This window comes from Pezoporus flaviventris, unplaced genomic scaffold (assembly GCF_033815535.1).
Source record: "Pezoporus flaviventris isolate CSIRO_AGI_PZ_B2104156 unplaced genomic scaffold, CSIRO_AGI_Pfla_v1 ptg000320l, whole genome shotgun sequence".
Taxonomy (NCBI): domain Eukaryota; kingdom Metazoa; phylum Chordata; class Aves; order Psittaciformes; family Psittacidae; genus Pezoporus; species Pezoporus flaviventris.
In genome coordinates, this window is record NW_026892867.1 from 97709 (window position 1) to 114786 (window position 17078).

The 17078-nt window shown below is 62.6% G+C and overlaps 3 protein-coding genes across 6 annotated transcripts; all 3 read right to left on the reverse strand.

Annotated features, from left to right (window-relative positions):
• Window positions 1-1747: 1747 nt before the first annotated feature.
• LOC133263455 (actin nucleation-promoting factor WAS-like) lies at window positions 1748-6031 on the reverse strand. Its single transcript, XM_061443221.1, has 12 exons — window positions 5940-6031; window positions 5166-5358; window positions 4476-4682; window positions 3988-4101; window positions 3547-3643; window positions 3284-3463; window positions 3022-3190; window positions 2876-2918; window positions 2644-2797; window positions 2240-2565; window positions 1998-2103; window positions 1748-1910 (listed from the first exon to the last, which is right to left on the reverse strand). The coding sequence occupies exons 1-12, from the start codon at window positions 6029-6031 to the stop codon at window positions 1858-1860; spliced, it is 1734 nt and encodes a 577-aa protein (XP_061299205.1). The 3' UTR covers window positions 1748-1857.
• Window positions 6032-6610: 579 nt separating this feature from the next.
• TBC1D25 (TBC1 domain family member 25) lies at window positions 6611-10487 on the reverse strand. Of its 2 annotated transcripts, XM_061443211.1 has the most exons (8): window positions 10407-10482; window positions 10031-10140; window positions 9787-9938; window positions 9340-9461; window positions 9035-9238; window positions 7747-8567; window positions 7110-7668; window positions 6611-7025 (listed from the first exon to the last, which is right to left on the reverse strand). In XM_061443211.1, exons 1-8 carry the CDS (start codon window positions 10470-10472, stop codon window positions 6633-6635), a joined length of 2427 nt encoding a protein of 808 aa, XP_061299195.1. In that variant the 5' UTR covers window positions 10473-10482; the 3' UTR covers window positions 6611-6632. The 2 variants fall into 2 exon arrangements, with proteins under 2 accessions (XP_061299195.1, XP_061299194.1); XM_061443210.1 differs by having other exon boundaries at window positions 7110-8567; window positions 10407-10487.
• Window positions 10488-10931: 444 nt separating this feature from the next.
• GRIPAP1 (GRIP1 associated protein 1) lies at window positions 10932-16453 on the reverse strand. 3 transcript variants are annotated; one of them, XM_061443212.1, is made up of 22 exons: window positions 16352-16453; window positions 16125-16191; window positions 15978-16039; window positions 15862-15888; window positions 15682-15789; window positions 15339-15471; window positions 15192-15268; window positions 15069-15104; window positions 14881-14912; window positions 14725-14772; window positions 14548-14647; window positions 14206-14298; window positions 13761-13853; window positions 13604-13666; window positions 13055-13141; window positions 12907-12963; window positions 12718-12817; window positions 12326-12435; window positions 11891-12028; window positions 11701-11794; window positions 11158-11285; window positions 10932-11084 (listed from the first exon to the last, which is right to left on the reverse strand). In XM_061443212.1, exons 1-22 carry the CDS (start codon window positions 16391-16393, stop codon window positions 11013-11015), a joined length of 1767 nt encoding a protein of 588 aa, XP_061299196.1. In that variant the 5' UTR covers window positions 16394-16453; the 3' UTR covers window positions 10932-11012. The 3 variants fall into 3 exon arrangements, with proteins under 3 accessions (XP_061299196.1, XP_061299197.1, XP_061299198.1); XM_061443213.1 differs by lacking the exon at window positions 14725-14772; XM_061443214.1 differs by lacking the exon at window positions 14206-14298.
• Between the last annotated feature and the right edge of the window lie 625 nt (window positions 16454-17078).

Genomic DNA, 17078 nt, shown 5'->3' on the forward strand with positions numbered 1-17078 from the left:
ATGAAAATACTTGCTTAAGTTAAATGAAGTATTTTCAAAGGGGGGGAAATGTTAGAGAGGGTGAAGTTTTTACAATAAAATAATCACATAAAATAATAAAATGATTATATTTGAGAAATTTATAAATCAATAGTGAGGCTTTGTATATTAGAAGACGTTGTAACTTTGCCGTTTTGTATCATAGTTACTCTGTAACTAAATGTTACAATGATAGTCTTGGTAGCAAGAGTTAACATAACTGCATATGGTGAGGGGAGTATGGGTGCATGTATTGTAAGACTCTACCCAAGCAGAACCTAAGTTTAAGATAGCCAAAAAGGGCATACCAGAAGCATCCTGGTGAAGATAAGAGAATGCTAACGTCCACAAGACGACTGGGACCTAGCCAAGTAGAGAAAAGGTGAAGAGGACAACCTGAGGAAGACTTCTTACTTCATCTGAGGAAGACCCCTTACTTCATCAGGGCGACCACCAGAGGGGGCTGCGCAAGCGCAAAGGAGGCTGATGTCGTAATAGACTGATGTAGCAATCCTTGATGCATATGTATTAGTCAATGATGTAATCTGTGTTGAATATGTATTAGTTACGAAATTTTTAGTGTATAAATTGCGAACGCGATGTGATGGGAGTCGGAACCAGATTTGGGTGCGTACCCCTGGTTCCCGGTGCCTCAATAAAGCACCTCATATAACCATCCGGGTGGTTATGTGTTTGTCTCGACGCTAACAGTGGCATAAGTGGAGATATGGTGGTCTGGTGGGAAAGCAAGGAGTGAGAGCAATGTGTGTGTCACCGTTGCAAAGCTCACAGTGTGCAGAAGAGGCCCAGCACCAGCTTTCCCTCCTGGCTCTTTGGCTGTGGGAGCAGAGGCCAAACGTTCGTGCTCTTCTCACTGCGCTGCATGGTGGCCAGGAGTGTAAGCCGCATAAGTTGAATGTAGTTAGACATTTAGGTGGGTAATCGAGGAGAGACAGCTGCAGAGCTCGCTATCTGCAGAACATCCCCAGCAGCAGCTTTCTATCCTGGCTCTACAGCAGATATCTGCTGTTTGTTTACACCAATTGCACACTCATTGCGCACTGTTACGGGTTCAGCAGTAGCTGTCATTTTTCTCCATATTAGCTGGTGTAATGCTGTGGTTTTGACTTTCAACCTGGGAACAGCACTGATAACGCCAATGTTTTCAGTTGTTGCTCAGTAATGTGTACTCTGACCAAGGACTTTCTGAGTCTCGTTCTCTGTCAGGGAGGAGGGGAAGCCAGGAGGAAGCAGAGACAGGACACTTGACCCCAACTAGCCAAAGAGGTGTTTCATACCACAGCACATCATGACCAGTATATAAACTGGGGGCAGTGACCCGGAAGGGCTGGATCACCGCTCAGCTTGGGCTGGGAATCGGTCAGCAGGTGGTGACCAGTTTTATTCTCTTTCCTTGTTATTCATCTTATCATTATTATTACTGGTGGTAGCAGTAGTGTTTGTGTTACACCTTAGTTACTGGAGTGTTCTTATCTCAACCCGTGGGAGTGACATTCTTTCCATTCTCCTCCATCCCTCCAGGAGCGGGGCAGAAGAAGGGGCAGGAGTGAACAAGCAGCAGCGTTGTTCTGGGCTTAAGCATTGCCAGCTGGGCTTAAACCATGACACACATTGCACACCCATTGCACGCTTCTTGCACACTCCTTGCATGGGCATTCCACGTCTTTCCACACACAGGCATCCCTTCAATGATGATCGTTAACGCTCGTTAGGGGTGATTAGGGATGCCTTTAATGGTGGCCTCCTGCCAAAGTGAGACTGGGGGAAGGGGTCCCTCAGGGTGGGGGTTCAGTCTGTGCCTGGTGGGGCTGGGGGTGCTCAGTCGTCCCACTCGTCTTCTTCATCCTCCTCCTGGAGCTCTTCACCCTCGTCTGCAGGAATAAAGGGGGTCAGGTGGAGTGTCGAGGGGGGAGCGCAGGGGCTGTGGGGTATGTGTCATCCCCCCCAGGAGAGCTCACCCGAGGAGTGGATGGCTCTGCTGCGCTTCTGCATCACATCCATGAGGGCCCCCACCAGCCCCCCAGTGTTGGCGCTGCCACTGCTGCTCTCAGGGCACTCGGGGATCTGAGGGGGGTAAGGTGGGGTCATGGGGGCACAAAAACTCCACTAAATCCCCCCACCCCCAGGGGCTCATGCCACACCCCTTGTCCTCGCCCTAGCTCCGGGGACTCATGGGACACCCCAAAACCCCTAGACTGACCTTGTTCAGTGTCACCCCTTGGCGGATCTGGTCCAGCAGTGCCCCCCGCCCTGGGGGGGGTACGGGGCCTCCACCGGAGGTGGCCAGCGGAAGTGGTGGGGGAGGAGGCGGCGGAGCCGCTGTGGCCCTCGGGGGGGCGGGGCCACGTCCAGGGGGCGGAGCCACGGGCCGGGAGGGCGGGGCCACCGCGGGAAGTGTGGGGCCACCGCGGGGCGGCAGGGCCCCCCCTGGCTGTGGGGGCAGCGGGCCCGTGCAGCTGCGGAAGGGACCGGGGGGAAAGGGAGGAAGAGGAGGGGCAGCCCCTCGGCTCGGTGGGAGAGGGGGACCTGTTGGGGGGTGGGAGAGATGTTAATTAGTGTCTCATAATTAGCATGTTAATGAGCACGGGAGGAGGGGGGGCTGACCCTGGCGCTGCAGCTCCTCCCGCACTGCCTGCAGCCCACCCCGTTCAGTGATGAAGTCGTGGATGAGGCGGGAGGTCTCGGCATCAGCCAATTGCACCTCAGTGATGCCAGCCTGGGTGAAGAGTGCCTGGAGAGCAGGGTCCAGCGCCGCCACCTGCACCCCACAGCTCGTGTCAGCCCCACAGCAGTGCCCCACAGAAGCGGGGGAAGACCAGGCAAAGGAGACACCTACATCAAAGCCGTTACTGGGGTCCCAACCGATGTGACCAACATGCCTGGGATGATGGAGGATGAACAGATGTTGTCCCACAGCTGCGCTCCCAGTGAGGTCTCTCCTCTGCCCTATACAGCCCCTCACGTTCCCATTGCCAGACCCACCTGAAGGCGGATGGGGCACCGATGTCGGCCTTGGAGATCTTCTTGCGGCTTTTTTTCTGCTCCCCGGCTGTGGGACTCGCTGTGGGTCCATCTGTGGGGCTGGGCAGCCCCCGGTAGCGGAATGCCGTGATATCAGGGTTGCTGATGGGCACAGCTAGCAGTAGAGGGGCTGCAAAGGACACGATACATCTGAGTAACTCTCTGTAGGGCAGCAAGACCCCGCTGTGGGGCTGCAAGATGCTGCTGTGGAGCAGACACTCACCGCTGCCATCACCAGGGGCCATGGGGATGGGGGACAGGCTCCCAGGACACTTTGTGGGGAGGACAGGTGGCTGTTGGTGCTGCACCCCACAGGACCCGTTGTGCCCTCCACTTCTGCCTCCCTCAATGCAGGGGGACTCACCATCACCGGGGGGTGGCAGAGGCGGGAGCTGCCGCTTCTCTGGGGAGAGACAGGACGGGGGTGCGTGCGGGGCTGCCCCAGTGCACTGGGGGCGCTGGGGGGACTCACGGGGCTGCTCTCACCCGCCCGCTGCTGCCGCCGGCGCAGCCGCTCCTGGACCAGCGCCTCAAAGGCGGCCGCCTCCCCCTCGTCAGCGAAGTTCAGCCCCGCCTGGCCCTCCTGCGCAGCCAATCAGGGCGCTGCCCCATGGGCCCTGCCCACGGGCAGCGAGCCCCGCCCCACAGGTCATAAACCCCAACCCACCCCTTAGCCCCGCCCACATGGCATAAGCTCCTCCCTTACGTTCGTACCCACGCGTAGCAATCCCCGCCCCTTGGTCAAGCCCACATGTGACAAGCCCCGCCCCTCGGTCCCACCCGCTGCCCAGCCTAACAGTAGCCCCTCCCACATTCATTTGGCTCCACCCACCCCGAAGCACCGCCCACCCAGCCTCCAAAACCCAGAAGCCCCGGAGTTTTCCCTCCCTTTGGCTCCGCCCCTTCCCCGTGGCCCCGCCCACTCACGTAGGAGATGAAGGTGTGGAAGAAGGGGGTGCGGGCCGTGTAGCCCATCCCCCCCTGCAGCTCTTGCTCCCAGCGCAGCGCCCCCGCCTGGGAGAGAGCCCCCCTCGCAGCCCCCTGTCGGAGACGCCTCTCAGAGACCACTCCTAGAGACCCCAGAAAGCCCCGGGACACCCCCTCCAGAGACTCCTATGAGAGACACCCCAGAGAGGCCACCCCCCGGAACCCCCAGAGATCCCCTGAGAGATCCAGAGACACCTCCCCAGGGATCCCTATGAGAGGCCCCCTTGAGAGACCCCTCCCCGGGACCACCCCCACTGACCCCCACGAACCCCCCAGAGACCCCTATGAGAGACTCCCAGATAGCCCAGGACCCTCCCGAGACACAACCCCCCACCCCCACCCCCTCCCCCCCGCGTGTGAGAGACCTCCGGGACTCCCATAGCGCCCCATAGAGACCCCATGCCGCCCCCCCCGGCCCCTGCACTCACGCCCAGCTCGTAGAGACGGATGAAGTAGGAGCGCCGGGCCCCGTCCCGCACAAGGCAAACGGCGCCGGAGCCGCGCCGGGCCCAGGCCGCCCCCGCGCCTCCCCCCACTCCCCCCGGCTCGGCCACCATGAGCTGCGCCACCGCCGTCACCAGCGCCTGCGGGGACAGCATGACCCCGTAGTGCCCCATAGAGATCCATAGAGACCCCTATAGAGCACCCAGAGAGCATCAGAGAGCACCCGGAGAGTCCCAGAGAGCTCCCATAGAGGCAGTAGAGCACGTTAGAGACCCATAGAGACCCCTATAGAGCACCAGAGAGAACCATAGAGCCCCCAGAGAGCTCCCATAGAGGCAGTAGAGCACGTTAGAGACCCATAGAGACCCCTATAGAGCACCAGAGAGAACCATAGAGCCCCCAGAGAAACCAATAGAGCCACAGAGACCCCCATAGAGCCCAAGAGAGCTCTAGAGAGAGACCCCAGAGAGCCCACAAAGCCACCCTTTGCCCCCCCAAACCCCTCTATAGTGCACCCAAAACCCTCCACCAAATGCTGCCATGGGACCCCCCACTCCTTTAGGCCCCCCCCCCAGCTTCCTCCAGACCCCCATTTATCCCAATGAGACCCCCAAGGAGGCCCCTAAATGCCTTATGGGCCCCATGGGAACCCCCAGTGCCCTTTCCCCCCTCACCACACATTTCCTGCCCAGGAAGTCAAACAGCCGCAGGTTCTCCTGGGGCTGCAGCAGTGCTGAGGGGACGTGGGCCCCGCCCGGTGGCCCCCCCTGGCTCATCCCTGGGTGCGCTGGGACACCCCGGTGCCTGGGACCCCCCCCGTGCCTGGGTCCCTGCGGAGGCCTCTTCCGCCCGGAAGCATCCAAAGGCCTGAGGTGGCAGAGACGTCACCTCCGGGGTGCAGGGAGAACTGGGGGGTACTGTGGGAGGCAATGGGGGATGATGGGGGGCAATGGGGGGTGACAGGAGGCAATGGGGGCTGACAGGAGGCAATGGGAGGGGAACTGGGAACAGCCTCAGCCAATGCAGGCAGTGATAGGACTAAAACTGGGGACACCAGGAGGGACATGGGAACACTCGGAAGATCCCACCCCTCTTATCACACCACAACAGAGACCACTATCGCTTCCCAGCCCATACTGGGACCCCGCCAGCCCATACTGGGAATCCCAAACACTAGTCACAGGCATCAGGTTTATTGAAGTCTCCAGCACCCCACAGATCCCAGATGCTGAAATACCCCCCCGGAGGAGGAGGCAATAAATAAGGAGGGGGTAAAAGGAACCCAGGGCAGGCGGCAGGATCTGGGCTGCATTGGTCCATACTGGAAGAAGCCATATGCGCATTAGATCTCAGTCAGTGCCCCCCACTGGTCCATACTGTTCTATAGTGGGAGGACACAAGGCCACATGGGTGAAGAACTCCCACTGGGCTGCCATGCTGGTCCTTACTGGTCCATACTGGGAGTGTTGAAGGCAATGTCGAACCAGCAATTCCAGTTGATGGAGTTGTACTGGTCCAACCCAGACCTGTCCTGGTCCATGATGGTCCATACCGGTCTGGCCCAAGGCAATGCAGATCCAGGAGTTCCCAGCTGGGATGTAGTGGTTCATACTGGTCCATACTGGGGTGCCTCCAAGGGGTCCATTTGTTCCTTATAGGTCCCCTATAGGGGGTCAATGGGGCCCCGCATATGGGCCTACAGGTCCCCGTGTTGACCTGGAAATCTCCACAGTGGTCTGGGAGTCCCCAAAGAGGACCAACAGGTCCCCCTGTGCTGTCCATGGGATCCCCCCCTTGCCCTATGGGTCCCCATACTGACCTAGGGCCCCATGGTGCCCCCACGTTATCCTATGGGTCCCCATGTGCTGTTCAGGGGGTCCCCACATTGCCCTATGGCTCTCCATGGTGCCCCCATGTTATCCTATGGGTCCCCATGTGCTATCCAGGGGGTCCCTACGTTGCCCTATGGCTCCCCATGGTGCCCCCACGTTATCCTATGGGTCCCCATGTGCTGTCCAGGGGGTCCCCACGTTGCCCTATGGCTCCCCATGACACCCCACAACCCCCACACATCACTCACGGCATTCCCCCATTCCCCCCCATTCCCCTTTTGACCCCCCCCCATACCTCTCCCCCTCCATTTACCCTGTGCCATGCCCCCCCGGGGGCGTGCCCCCCCAGCCCTCCAGGTAGCGCGCGAAGAGCCCCTTGGCACGGTGCAGGACGCGGGGCAGGTGGTGGCGCCGCACCAGGCGGTCAAAGTGCATGGCCACCTCGTTGTAGTCCCCGGCGCGTGCCATCACCACCTCCCGCTGCTCCAGCAGCATGGCCAGGCACAGGAAGAGCAGGAAGGGGTTCCCCTGGCCCAGCTCTTCTGGCGGCGGCAGTGGGGCCCCATCGTCCTCCACCCCGACCTCGTCCTCTGAGGAGGAAGAGGAGGAGGAAGAGGAAGAGGAACTTGAGGCTTCCCAAGGCCAAGCACCACCCCAGGGGTCCTCAGCAGGGGTGCTGCCCGCACTGGGGGCCTCATGTAACTCTGTGGGGTACTCCTGTACCTCTATGGGGGCTTCACATAACTCTATCGGATCCTCATGTACCTCTATGGGGTCCTCATGTACCTCTATGGGATCTACATCAACCTCTCTGGGGTCCCCATCAACCTCACTGGGACCTTTACCAACCTGTCCAGGGGAGCAGGAGTAGTTGCCACTGACCTCCTTGAGGGTGTCACCAAGCACATGGAGGAGCTCAGGGTCTCCTCTGATGTCTTTGGGCACATAGGGGTTTTCACGGATCGTCTTGGAAGCACTGTGGTCATGGACGGACTTCTCCAGGGCATCCCGATCTCCACGTGGCTTCTTGGAGACATGGTGAGCTCCATGGGTCTGCTTGGAGACACCTGGCTCTTGGCCTTCTCCCGTGTCCCTGAGGCCACCGGCATCTTGGCCACCATCACTGGAGGCTTTGGGATGCTCTTGGAGACCCCTGGGGGCATTGGCATCACCCAGGACCTCCACAAAACCCTTGTTATTGCCATGGACATCCTGGGAGATCTCCCAGCCCTTTTGGTCAGGACAAGCTTGGCCACCCCCAAAGACCTCAGGCTTCTCGCAGCTGCCCCCAGAACCACCCTTGATGATGTTGGAGCTCTGGAGCCCCTCTTGCTCATCCCCACAGCTCTGGATAACCCTGGAGCTCCCAAGCCCCTCTGGGACACCCCTGGAGCTCCTTGGTGTGTCTTGCTCATCCCCAAACCTCTTGGGAGCCTCTGCGCCACCCACAGAGACCTTGGACCCATCACTGGAGCCCTCCTGCCCATCCACAGCAGCCCCCATGCGCTGCTGCTGCCGGCGGAGGCGCCGGGGGGGCCGTGGCCTCAGCCCGCGCCGCTCCTGCAGCCCCCGGCAAGCCCGGCGTGGGCCCAGGGGAGCCCCAAGGAGGGGAACCCCACCGGGGGGGGGTGGTGGGGCAGGTGGCAGTGAGCTCCAAGTGATCTCCAGCACCCTGAGGGCATCCTCAAAGGCAAACTCACGCTTGAGCTCCAGCAGGAGCCAGCGATAGCAAAAGAGGAGGTCGTGGGCGCCACGGGCAGCCAGGAAGGCCCAGAATGGGGGGTCTGCACGGCGCAGGAGGCGCCGGAGGTGGGCAAAGGCACGGGCCAGGCCCCGGCCACCGGGCCGGAAGCGGGGTCCAAGGCGGCGCATGAGGGAGCAGAAGCAGAGGAAAGCTTGAGCTTCATCATCCAGCACGGCCAAGAGCGGCGCCGCCACGTCCGACATGCCCTGGCAGTAGGAGAGGCGCGGGTGGCCCAGCGCGAAGGTGGTGAGCAGCGCCTGCAGCGCAGCCAAGTGCGGGTGCCCCTCCTCGGGGCCGCCGAAGTAGGGGTGCCCGCGGTCAGTGCGCACCACGTCCTTGCGCACGGCGGCCGCCACGAGCGCCAGCTCGCCAGGGGCCGCCCGTGCCGCCAGCACCTCCTTCAGTGCCGCGTACTCACCCGCCTTGCGGCGCAGGTGAGCCAAGCGCTCCTGCCCTGAGAGCCCCGGCGGGAAGACATTGAGCAGGTAGCGCCACACCACCTGCAGCAGGAAAGGCACAGGGTCAGGGTGCTGTGGGGTGGGGCGGGTGGGGAAGGGTTGAACAAAGCGGTTGGATGGGCAGGGACACATCGATAGGGTGGTGCATGAGCCCCGTCAAAGCTGGGCTTGAACATGCTGCAGGGATGGATTGTTTTCCTCTTTGGACAACCCATTCCACTGTCCCACCACCTGCACAGGGAGGAACTTCCTTAGATCCAACCTGAACGTGCCCTGTTCCAGTCTGAACGCAACCCCGCTTGCCCTACTGCTGCAGCCCCTGGTGAATGTCCCTCTCCAGCACCCTTAGAGCCCCTTCAGAAGGCAGGAAGGAGCAGAGGCATGACCTGCACAGCACCTCATGCCCAGTACAGAAATAGCAGGAAGCCACCCAGAAAGAGCTGAGCTCCCAGCTGGATGTGACACACATCACCCAGGGTGGAGAGAGGGGAGACATAGGGAGTACACACCTTGCGCAGGCCGGGCTCAACACCACCGTGGTAGACGTGGAGCCGCAGGTCATGGGGCCGCAGCAGCCGCCCGCCAGGGCCCAGGTATGTGCGGAGGTCGGCATCGCTCAGTGGGGTGCAGGGGGGGGGCGGCAGTGGGGGTGAGGGGGGGGACCCCTCAGGCCATGCCAGGGCAGCCTGTGCCCGGGCCAGCGTCCGGCCAACCTGCGTGGAATGTGTCCGGGATGGAGCCAGGAGGGGACTGGGAGCATGGGGAGGGGACTGAGAGCACTGGGAATAGGGGGGACACCCTAAGCCCCACTCACCTGTGCCAGCAGGGCCTGGGTGAAGGGCAGAGCTGCAGCCAGCAGCGAGCGGCGCTCAGGGAGCGGCTCCACTGCTGCCACCTCCCGCGGGCTGATGATGTCCCAGTCCTCCAGCAGCGGGCCTGCAGCACCCACAGGTTGGGGTCATTCCACTGGGCACCCAGGCACCAGGGTCGCCTTCCTGACACCCACCCATGGGCACCCTTTATGGATGTTCCCCCTCAGGAGGAGAGAAACAGGAGAAAAGGGGGGATGGGGGCATTAACTGGCACAGGGAGATAGAAGTCTAGGGGGATAGGAACATGGGGGAATAGTGGGAGAGAAGCACAGAGATGGGAATGTAATGGAATAGAGAGATGGGAGTATAGGGCAATAGGGAGATGGGGGCCTCACTGGGGACCAGGCTGTCTTTTCCCTCTGATCCCCCCCCCGATCCTCCCCCCTCACTCTCAGCTGGGGGCCGCACGTCGAGGCGCAGGCGCAGCGCGGGCCGGGCACAGGCGAAGGCAGCCGCCAGGTCCCCATCGCTCAGCAGCGGCACGAAGCTCTCCTGGCCATGCGGGTCACGAGCGGCGAAGCTGATGGAGAAGCTCTTCTTCCTGCGGCAGGGGGGACCCGAGACGGGTTCAGTGACTGGGACCACCCCCCCCCCGGGGCTCAGGCAGCGGCGGGAGAGGGGCGCCGGGCTCACCCCTGCAGGTCGAAGGCACGGGCCAGGATGTGCTGCAGCACGTCCAGGGATGTGATCTGCGGGTCCACGGCGAAGGAGCGAAACTCGGGCGGCTGCAAGCCCTCGCTCTTCTGCGGCAGGGCGGCAGTAACCGGGGGGGCACCGGGGACGAGCCCCGGAGAACCCCCCCACAAACCCGGCTCTGAGCGGGCCCAACACGGCGGCCGCGTCTCCTCGCCACGGCAACAGTGCCTCAAAGCACACCCTCTCGTTGGCCCGCCCCTTGTTGGCCACGCCTAGGTGATTTAGCTCCGCCCGCCATGTGACGCCACGCCCACTCCCCGAGGCCACGCCCTGTGAATTAGCTCTTCCCACCCCATGAGGCCACGCCCCTCACCTTGACGCGCACGCGGACCACCTCGCACTCCTCCTCCAACGCGGCCCCGCCCCCCGGAGCCGCCATTGCGGGGGGGGGGGGGAATGGATTTCGGGACGCAGACGCAGGAGCGGACCCGGGGAAGGCAGCGGGAGGGGAGGCCGGGGGGGAGGGTCGCGCCGCTACCGGACAGTGCGGGTGAAGGTGGGACTGGAGGGAAAAGCGGGTTGTTACATCACCGTGCTGACGTCACGCCGCGCGCCGCTCGGTGCGGGGACGATCCCGAGCAGCGGCACGATCGTCCCCATCCTGCGGCCGCAACAACATCCGGGTCAGCGCGCAGTCGTGACGTCGTAGGAGGCGGGGCGTGATGTGACCCACCCCACGTACACTCCACAGAGGCGATGACGCAAGACGCAGCGGCTGAAGCGGGTTTATTGAGGGGGGGAAGGGGGGGGACGCATGCGGGCCCCCGTCCCCATTAAAACGGCAACGCCACCGATGGGGCCACCCCTCCTTAAAGGGGCTACATCTCGGTAAAGCGACAGCGCCCCCGCCGGCCGGCCCGCGCCCACGGAGGGGGGAGGGTGTGGTTCGGGGCGCAGCCTGCAGCAGAGGCCCTGGTCCTCAGGGGGGGCCGGGGGGGGCCGCTCGCTCCTTGCTGAGCCGGGCCAGCTCCTGCGACAGCGCCTCCAGGTCCTGCGGGGGAGCAGAGTCAGAGGCCACAGCCCTTTCCCGAGCCACGCCCCCTCCGCGCCTCGGCCCCGCCCACCTGCCCGAGGTGCAGGTTCTTGGTGAGCTGCTCCTCCAGCATGTTCTGCAGCTTCTTGTTCATCTCCCGCAGCCCCTCCTCGCCCGGCCCCGCGCCACGGCGGGCCGGCCCCGCGGGCCCTGCCGCCTCTGCGGGGCACAGGGGGCAGGCTCAGCCATAGGAACAGGAGGAAGTGGGGATGGGGGCATAGAGGGGATAGGGGGCTACAGGGGAATAGGAGGATGGGGGAATAGGGAGAGAGGGAGATGGGAACACGGGGCTAGGAAAATAAGAGCATAGGGGATAGGGCCATAGGACAAAAGGAAGACAGGTGTGTAGTGAGATAGGGACAATAGGGGCGCAGGGAGACAGGGAGTAGACGTGTAGAGGGATATGGAGATGCGGATACAGAGGGACAGAGAGATGGGGACATAGGGACAGAGAGATGGGGACATAGGGGGATACGGGAATAGTGAGATAGGGAGATAGGAACATACGTAGGGATATAGGAGCAGAGGAGGGTGGGGGCAGCAGGAAGGGGGACACAGGGATCCCAAGGCTCACCCAGGCGGCTATCACGCACGAAGCTTTGGATGATGGCGCTCTTGCGGCACAGATCCTCCGCCATGGAGGCGCTGCTCACTTCCAAGTGACGGACCTGGGGGGGGGGGAAGGGGGGGGGGCAGGAGAAGGGCTCCATGACACACAAACCCCCCGGTACTCCCCCAACCCCTCCCATTTCTGCCCCCAGTACCTTCTCCTCCAGCAGCCAGCGCTCCTGCTGGCTCTGGGCCAGGCGCTGGAACAGCTCCGCCACCTCCGCAGGGGACAGGCCCCCACCGCTGGGAACCCCCCCTCCACCACTGCCACCCCCAGGGCTCCCGGAGCCCGACTGCAGGGGAAAAGGGTCAGCGGGGGGGGGGGGGGTGAAGTTCTGGGGAGGCAGCACCCAAGGCAAGGCCACAGAGAACCCCCCTCTCCCAGAAACACAACCCCGCTCTCACCCACCCACCACATGCAAAGGCACCCCCTAAAGCCACGCCCCTCCAAAACCACGTCCCCAAATGGTCACCCCCTTCCCAGAAGCCACGCCCCCAAACCCACAGCCCCTTTAAAGCCACGCCCCGAACTCCCACCCCCAAGCCACACCCCTCCAAAGCCACGCCCCCGAACATTAGGCCCCGCCCACCTTCGTGCTACCGGGGGCGGAGCCATCGCGTCCCAGGGAGCTCAGGCTGCTGCTGTCCCCCCCCGGTCCCCGCCCCGGGGACCCCCCCTCCAGCCCCAGCTCCTCCAGCCCTGGGGAGAGGAAACAGTGGTGTCCAGAGAGGCCACATCCCCCCACACACCACTCCTGCTCTGGGGCCACCAGAGCTCCCAGGGGTGCAGACACCCCCCCACCCCCCAGACTTGTCAGCCTCCCTGTACATTCAGCCACAGACCCCCCTGCACCCAATCACCTCCCACCCCATTGCAGCCCCTAACCTATGGACACAGGACAGCATCTGCACGGGGGCTCCAGGCATCCAGGACCCCCCACCCTTCCACAGCCCCCCCCCCAGCACCCAGCACCCATCAGACCAGAGCGGGTGCGGGTGGGTGCCAACAGCTCCTGCAGCCGCTCCTGCAAGCGGTCGGCCCGGCGCCGCTCCAGCTGCAGCTGCCGCTTCAGGTCCTTCAGCTGGGGACAAGGGGGAGGACACAGAGGGGTCAGGGCCCAGTTGTAGGAGCCTGGACTCTGATTGTCCCCATCCTTTGGGGGTCCCTCACCGCGGCACTGCCCTTCTTCTCCAGGATGCGCTGCCCATCCTGAACGTCCTTCAGCTCCTAGGGGGAATAAAGATGGTCAGGGGAAGTTAGGGGGCCCCAGAGAGCGTTACTGGGGGTGCTGAAAGGTCACTGGGGGGCTTTGGGGTACCTGGCGCAGCGCTTGGCCCTCGGCCTCCTGCAGCTCCCGTTGCCGCTCAGCATTCCCCAGTGCCACCTGCAGCTCCCCCACACGGCCCTGGGGATGAGGGGGGTGTCACTGTGGCACCTACAGGCTCTATAAGACTCTACAAGCCATAGCAGAGAGGGTGGAGGCCGCAGAACATCCCCATTGTGCTCCCTTAGACCTCGAGGTGCCATACAACACCCTAAGACTGATACAAGTCGATAGGATCCTGCAGCATTACAGGGTCCCTACATCAGCTATGCCCTCCACAATTGACCCTATGGGCCCTATAGGTGCCCCACACCCACCCTGCCCCACACACAATACATAACAGCACCTTTAGCTTTGAGACAGCCACAAGGAGACCCCTACATCCCTCTGTCCCCTACAGAACCCAAAGGACTTTCTGGAGGCATAGGGAACCTGATGATCTCTGCAGCACCCCGTGGTCACTGCAATGATGTGCACATTGCACAGCTCTAGAAGGGTACCCAGAGCCCCTCTGGTGGGCTCCCTATAGCCCCCCCCCGTCACCTCCAGCTCAACCCGGTGCTGCTTGGCTGCTGCCTGCTCTTGCTCCCGCTGCTCGAGCTGCTCCTGTGGGAACAGGGCAGTGGGGCCAGGATGGGCACCTGGAATGGGAGGGGCAGAGGGAACAGGGGGACACGGGGGGGGGGGGGCAGTCCCTGACCTGCGTCTGCTGCCGCCGCCGCTCACTCTCCTCCCAGGCGGCCTCAGCCTCACTCAGGCGCTGCCGCAGCCCCTCCCGCTCCTCCACACACGCCTGCAGGACACATGTGTCCATACGTGTATGTTCATGTACATATCTACACCTACATATGTGTACATTCATGTACATACACATACATGTACATTCGTGTACATACCTACACCTACATATACATACATGTACATCTGTGTACACGGCTACACCTACATACACGTGCATTTACCTTCATGTCCATATCTACATATACGCATACATACATGAACATACACATACATATGTGTACATATACATACATGCACGTGCAGCTATTACGCATGTGTATCCACTGTGTGCTCCAAACCAAGCCATAAAGACCCAAAACCACCCCCCAGGGACCCCAAATTGTCCATAGGGACCCCAGCCCTACCTGGAGTTGGCTGTCGAGAGCATCACGCTGTGCTTGAGCCTCCTGCAGGTCCCGGGCCAGGGCTCCACTTCGCTCCCGCAGCCCCACCTCCTCCTGTCACCCCACACAGCACTCTATAGGGCCCTATAGGGCCCAGCAGAGCTGCCCAGAGCTGTATGGAGCTGTATAGAGATGCTCCAGGCTGCTCTGGGACCACCAGCTACTATATAGGGCTGGAGACACTCTACAGATCCCCTATGGAGCTGGTCCAGAACTCCCCCTGCACACTAAAGTGCTCCCCAGGAACCCCTATACCATAGGGCAGCCACTGGAGCCCCCCCAGCAACCACTGGGTGGCCCCACCTTGGCTGCGGCCTCCAGTTCCTGCTGCAGCTGCTGGATCCGGGTCTGGAGCTCCCGGAATTCCTCATCCCTTTGAGCCCGAAGCTTCTCCAGCTCTAGCCTTGGGGGCAAAAGGGAGGGTCCAGGCACTGGGAGGTTCCCAGCATACCAAACGGGGTCCCCATTGGGGTCACTCACTGCTGATCCCTGAGCAATGTCTCCTTCTCCACTTCCATCTGGAGTGAACTGGGAGAGAAAAGAGGGGGAAATAGGGAATGGAAGCAGGAAAAGCCTATGGCGGGGGCTGGGGGAAGCAGGGATGCACTCCCTAGTGACGGGATCGCAGGATCTCACCTATTCTCTTGCTTCCGCAGCTTCTCCATCAGCTGGGAATGGGGATACACGAATCACTACTGTGGAGGGGGAATCAGCCCCCTCAGCCCTCCCTCCCCAGAGAGTATCCACCAATCCCTATGGGACACTGAACCCCCCCCAGTCTCTAAGGGACACCACCAAACTCCCTGGGGGGCTGCAGCACTCACCTCAGCCACCTCTGCCTGCAGCTGGGCCACCTCTGCCTGCAAGAACCCCCCCCAGAAAGGTGTGCATCCTGCAACAGACCCCACATAAAGCCCACAGACCCCCATACACTCCCCCCAATGTACCTGAGGTGCTGGGGGGGGAGCATCAGTCCCAGTCCCCTCTTCAGCTGGTGGTGGCTCCTTGGGGGGGTTCAGGGGGGCTGCAAGGGGAGGGTCAGTCCCATAACCCCTCTATAGGGCCCCAGAACCCCCCCCCAAGTACCCCCTCACCATCTGTATGGGCCAAAGGGGCTCCATTGTCACCAGTGGCCCCATCCTGGGGAGGGTCCGGGGGGGGTCCTGGGGCTCCCCCCTCCTGCAGCCGCCGGTTCTCCTGCTCCAGGCCCTCGATCTGTGCACAGAGCTGAATACCCCCCCTCCTTGGGGTGAGGCCAAGGTGGGAACCCCAAGGAGGTATGGGGGGACTGTAGGGGGTATGGGGGGGTCTATGGGTTACTCAGGGTGTCTATGGGGGCTGACACTGGGAGGCATTCAGGACTCTACGGTGGCACTGGGGGCCTCAGGAGGGCATTAGGACGGGGTGGGGGGTGGGGTACTGGGTGCCAGCACCCACCTTGGCCAGCTCCCGCAGGAGGGTGCTGTTCTGCAGCCGGAAATCATCCTCCTGGCTCTGCAGCTTCCCCTGCAGCATCCGTGTCTCGCCCAGCAGCGCTTCCACCTCCTGCAGGGCACAACAGCACCCATAGGCACCCACAGGCACCCACAGCACCCACTGCCATCCCCCAGCACCCACCTGCGCTTTCTTGCTCTTACTGAGGGCCTACGAGACAAACGGAGGCGGTCACACCGGGCCCAGAAGGGCCACACCGGGGCCGGTCGCCCCGAGGACCCGCCAGGGGCCGCTCTCACCTTGTTGGCCTTGGCCAGGTCCCGGTCGAGCGCCTGCACCCGCTGCCTCAGCGCCGACAGCTCTGGGGGGGGGACACGGACACGAACGGGCCTTGAGCGGCAGCGCCAGGACCCCATCCCCTCCCGGTACGGCCCCCCCCCGGGTACCAGCGCCGTTCTTCCGCAGCTCGTCCGAGAGGCGGTAGTTCTCACTCCGGAGCTGCAGCAGCTGCTCCTGGCGGAGACGGGACGGGGTGAGCGGCGGCGGCGGGACTCGAGCACGATCCGAACGAAGCCCGAGCGTGACCCGAACCGGACCCGAACGGGACTCGAACCGGACCCGAACGGGGCCCGAGCGGGACCCGAACCGGACCCGAGCGCGGCCGAGGCTTCACCTGCATCCGCTGGAACTCCTCCGCCGACAGCGCCTGCGCCATCTTGGCGCGCGGGCGGCGCCGTCGGGGTCCGCCCCCTCCCGTTCCGGCGGCGCGGAAATGGCGTCACGACGGTGCTCATGGAGCTCGGGGTGGAGCGGGCATGGCTCATCATAACGATGACTTCCGCGTGCCCGTAAAGCCCTTATAGCCCCGCCCCCCCCGGGCTGTAGGGCTCCGCAGAGCCCGTAAGGCGCCTATGGATGCTACAGATCTGCCTCTATAGGGGTCACAGGGACACCACACCCCAGATCTACAGGGGCCATACAGCCCCCCACGTATCACAGCCCCAGGGATCGCAAACCGCCTTCAGCGACCCCCAAGCTCTACAGGCTCCCCTACAGATTGCTCTATAGGGATCCCCCTGGATTTATAGAGTCCGTAGGACCCTACAAGCTCTACAGAAACCCCAACACGCACACACAGCACCGGGCGGCTCCTCGTTAACAAACGTTTATTTCCCACGGGACCGTTTCCGTACAAAACCGGGGGGGGGGGGGGGGGGGTAGCGGGTGAGCGGCCCCTTTAAGAGGAGCCGGTGGGCGGGGTCAGCAGGAGAGGGCGGGGTTTGTGTGAGTGCCAAAAGAGAGGGGCGGGACGTGACACTGAGGGCCCAGCCCTCAGGAGCCCGCTGATAGGCAGACAGCCAGGAAGGGGCGGGGCCCGACGGGGTTGGGGCCAAGGCTTC

Excerpts from the sequence above, each read along its gene's own strand:
- GRIPAP1 (XM_061443212.1), bottom strand. The coding sequence starts at position 16,393 with ATGGCGCAGGCGCTGTCGGCGGAGGAGTTCCAGCGGATGCAG. Across the intron at positions 16,040-16,124 it reads GCTGCGGAAGAACGGCGCTG|AGCTGTCGGCGCTGAGGCAG; the intron begins GTACCCGGGGGG and ends TCCCCCCCCCAG. Across the intron at positions 14,299-14,547 it reads AACTGGAGGCCGCAGCCAAG|GAGGAGGTGGGGCTGCGGGA; the intron begins GTGGGGCCACCC and ends GTGGGGTGACAG.
- LOC133263455 (XM_061443221.1), bottom strand. The coding sequence starts at position 6,031 with ATGGACCAGGACAGGTCTGGGTTGGACCAGTACAACTCCATCAACTGG. Across the intron at positions 5,359-5,939 it reads AACACTCCCAGTATGGACCA|GCCTTTGGATGCTTCCGGGC; the intron begins GTAAGGACCAGC and ends CTGCCACCTCAG. Across the intron at positions 2,566-2,643 it reads GGAGGAGCTGCAGCGCCAGG|GTCCCCCTCTCCCACCGAGC; the intron begins GTCAGCCCCCCC and ends ACCCCCCAACAG.
- TBC1D25 (XM_061443210.1), bottom strand. The coding sequence starts at position 10,472 with ATGGCGGCTCCGGGGGGCGGGGCCGCGTTGGAGGAGGAGTGCGAGGTG. Across the intron at positions 10,141-10,406 it reads TGGTCCGCGTGCGCGTCAAG|AAGAGCGAGGGCTTGCAGCC; the intron begins GTGAGGGGCGTG and ends GCCCTGCCGCAG. Across the intron at positions 9,239-9,339 it reads CCCAGGCCCTGCTGGCACAG|GTTGGCCGGACGCTGGCCCG; the intron begins GTGAGTGGGGCT and ends CATTCCACGCAG.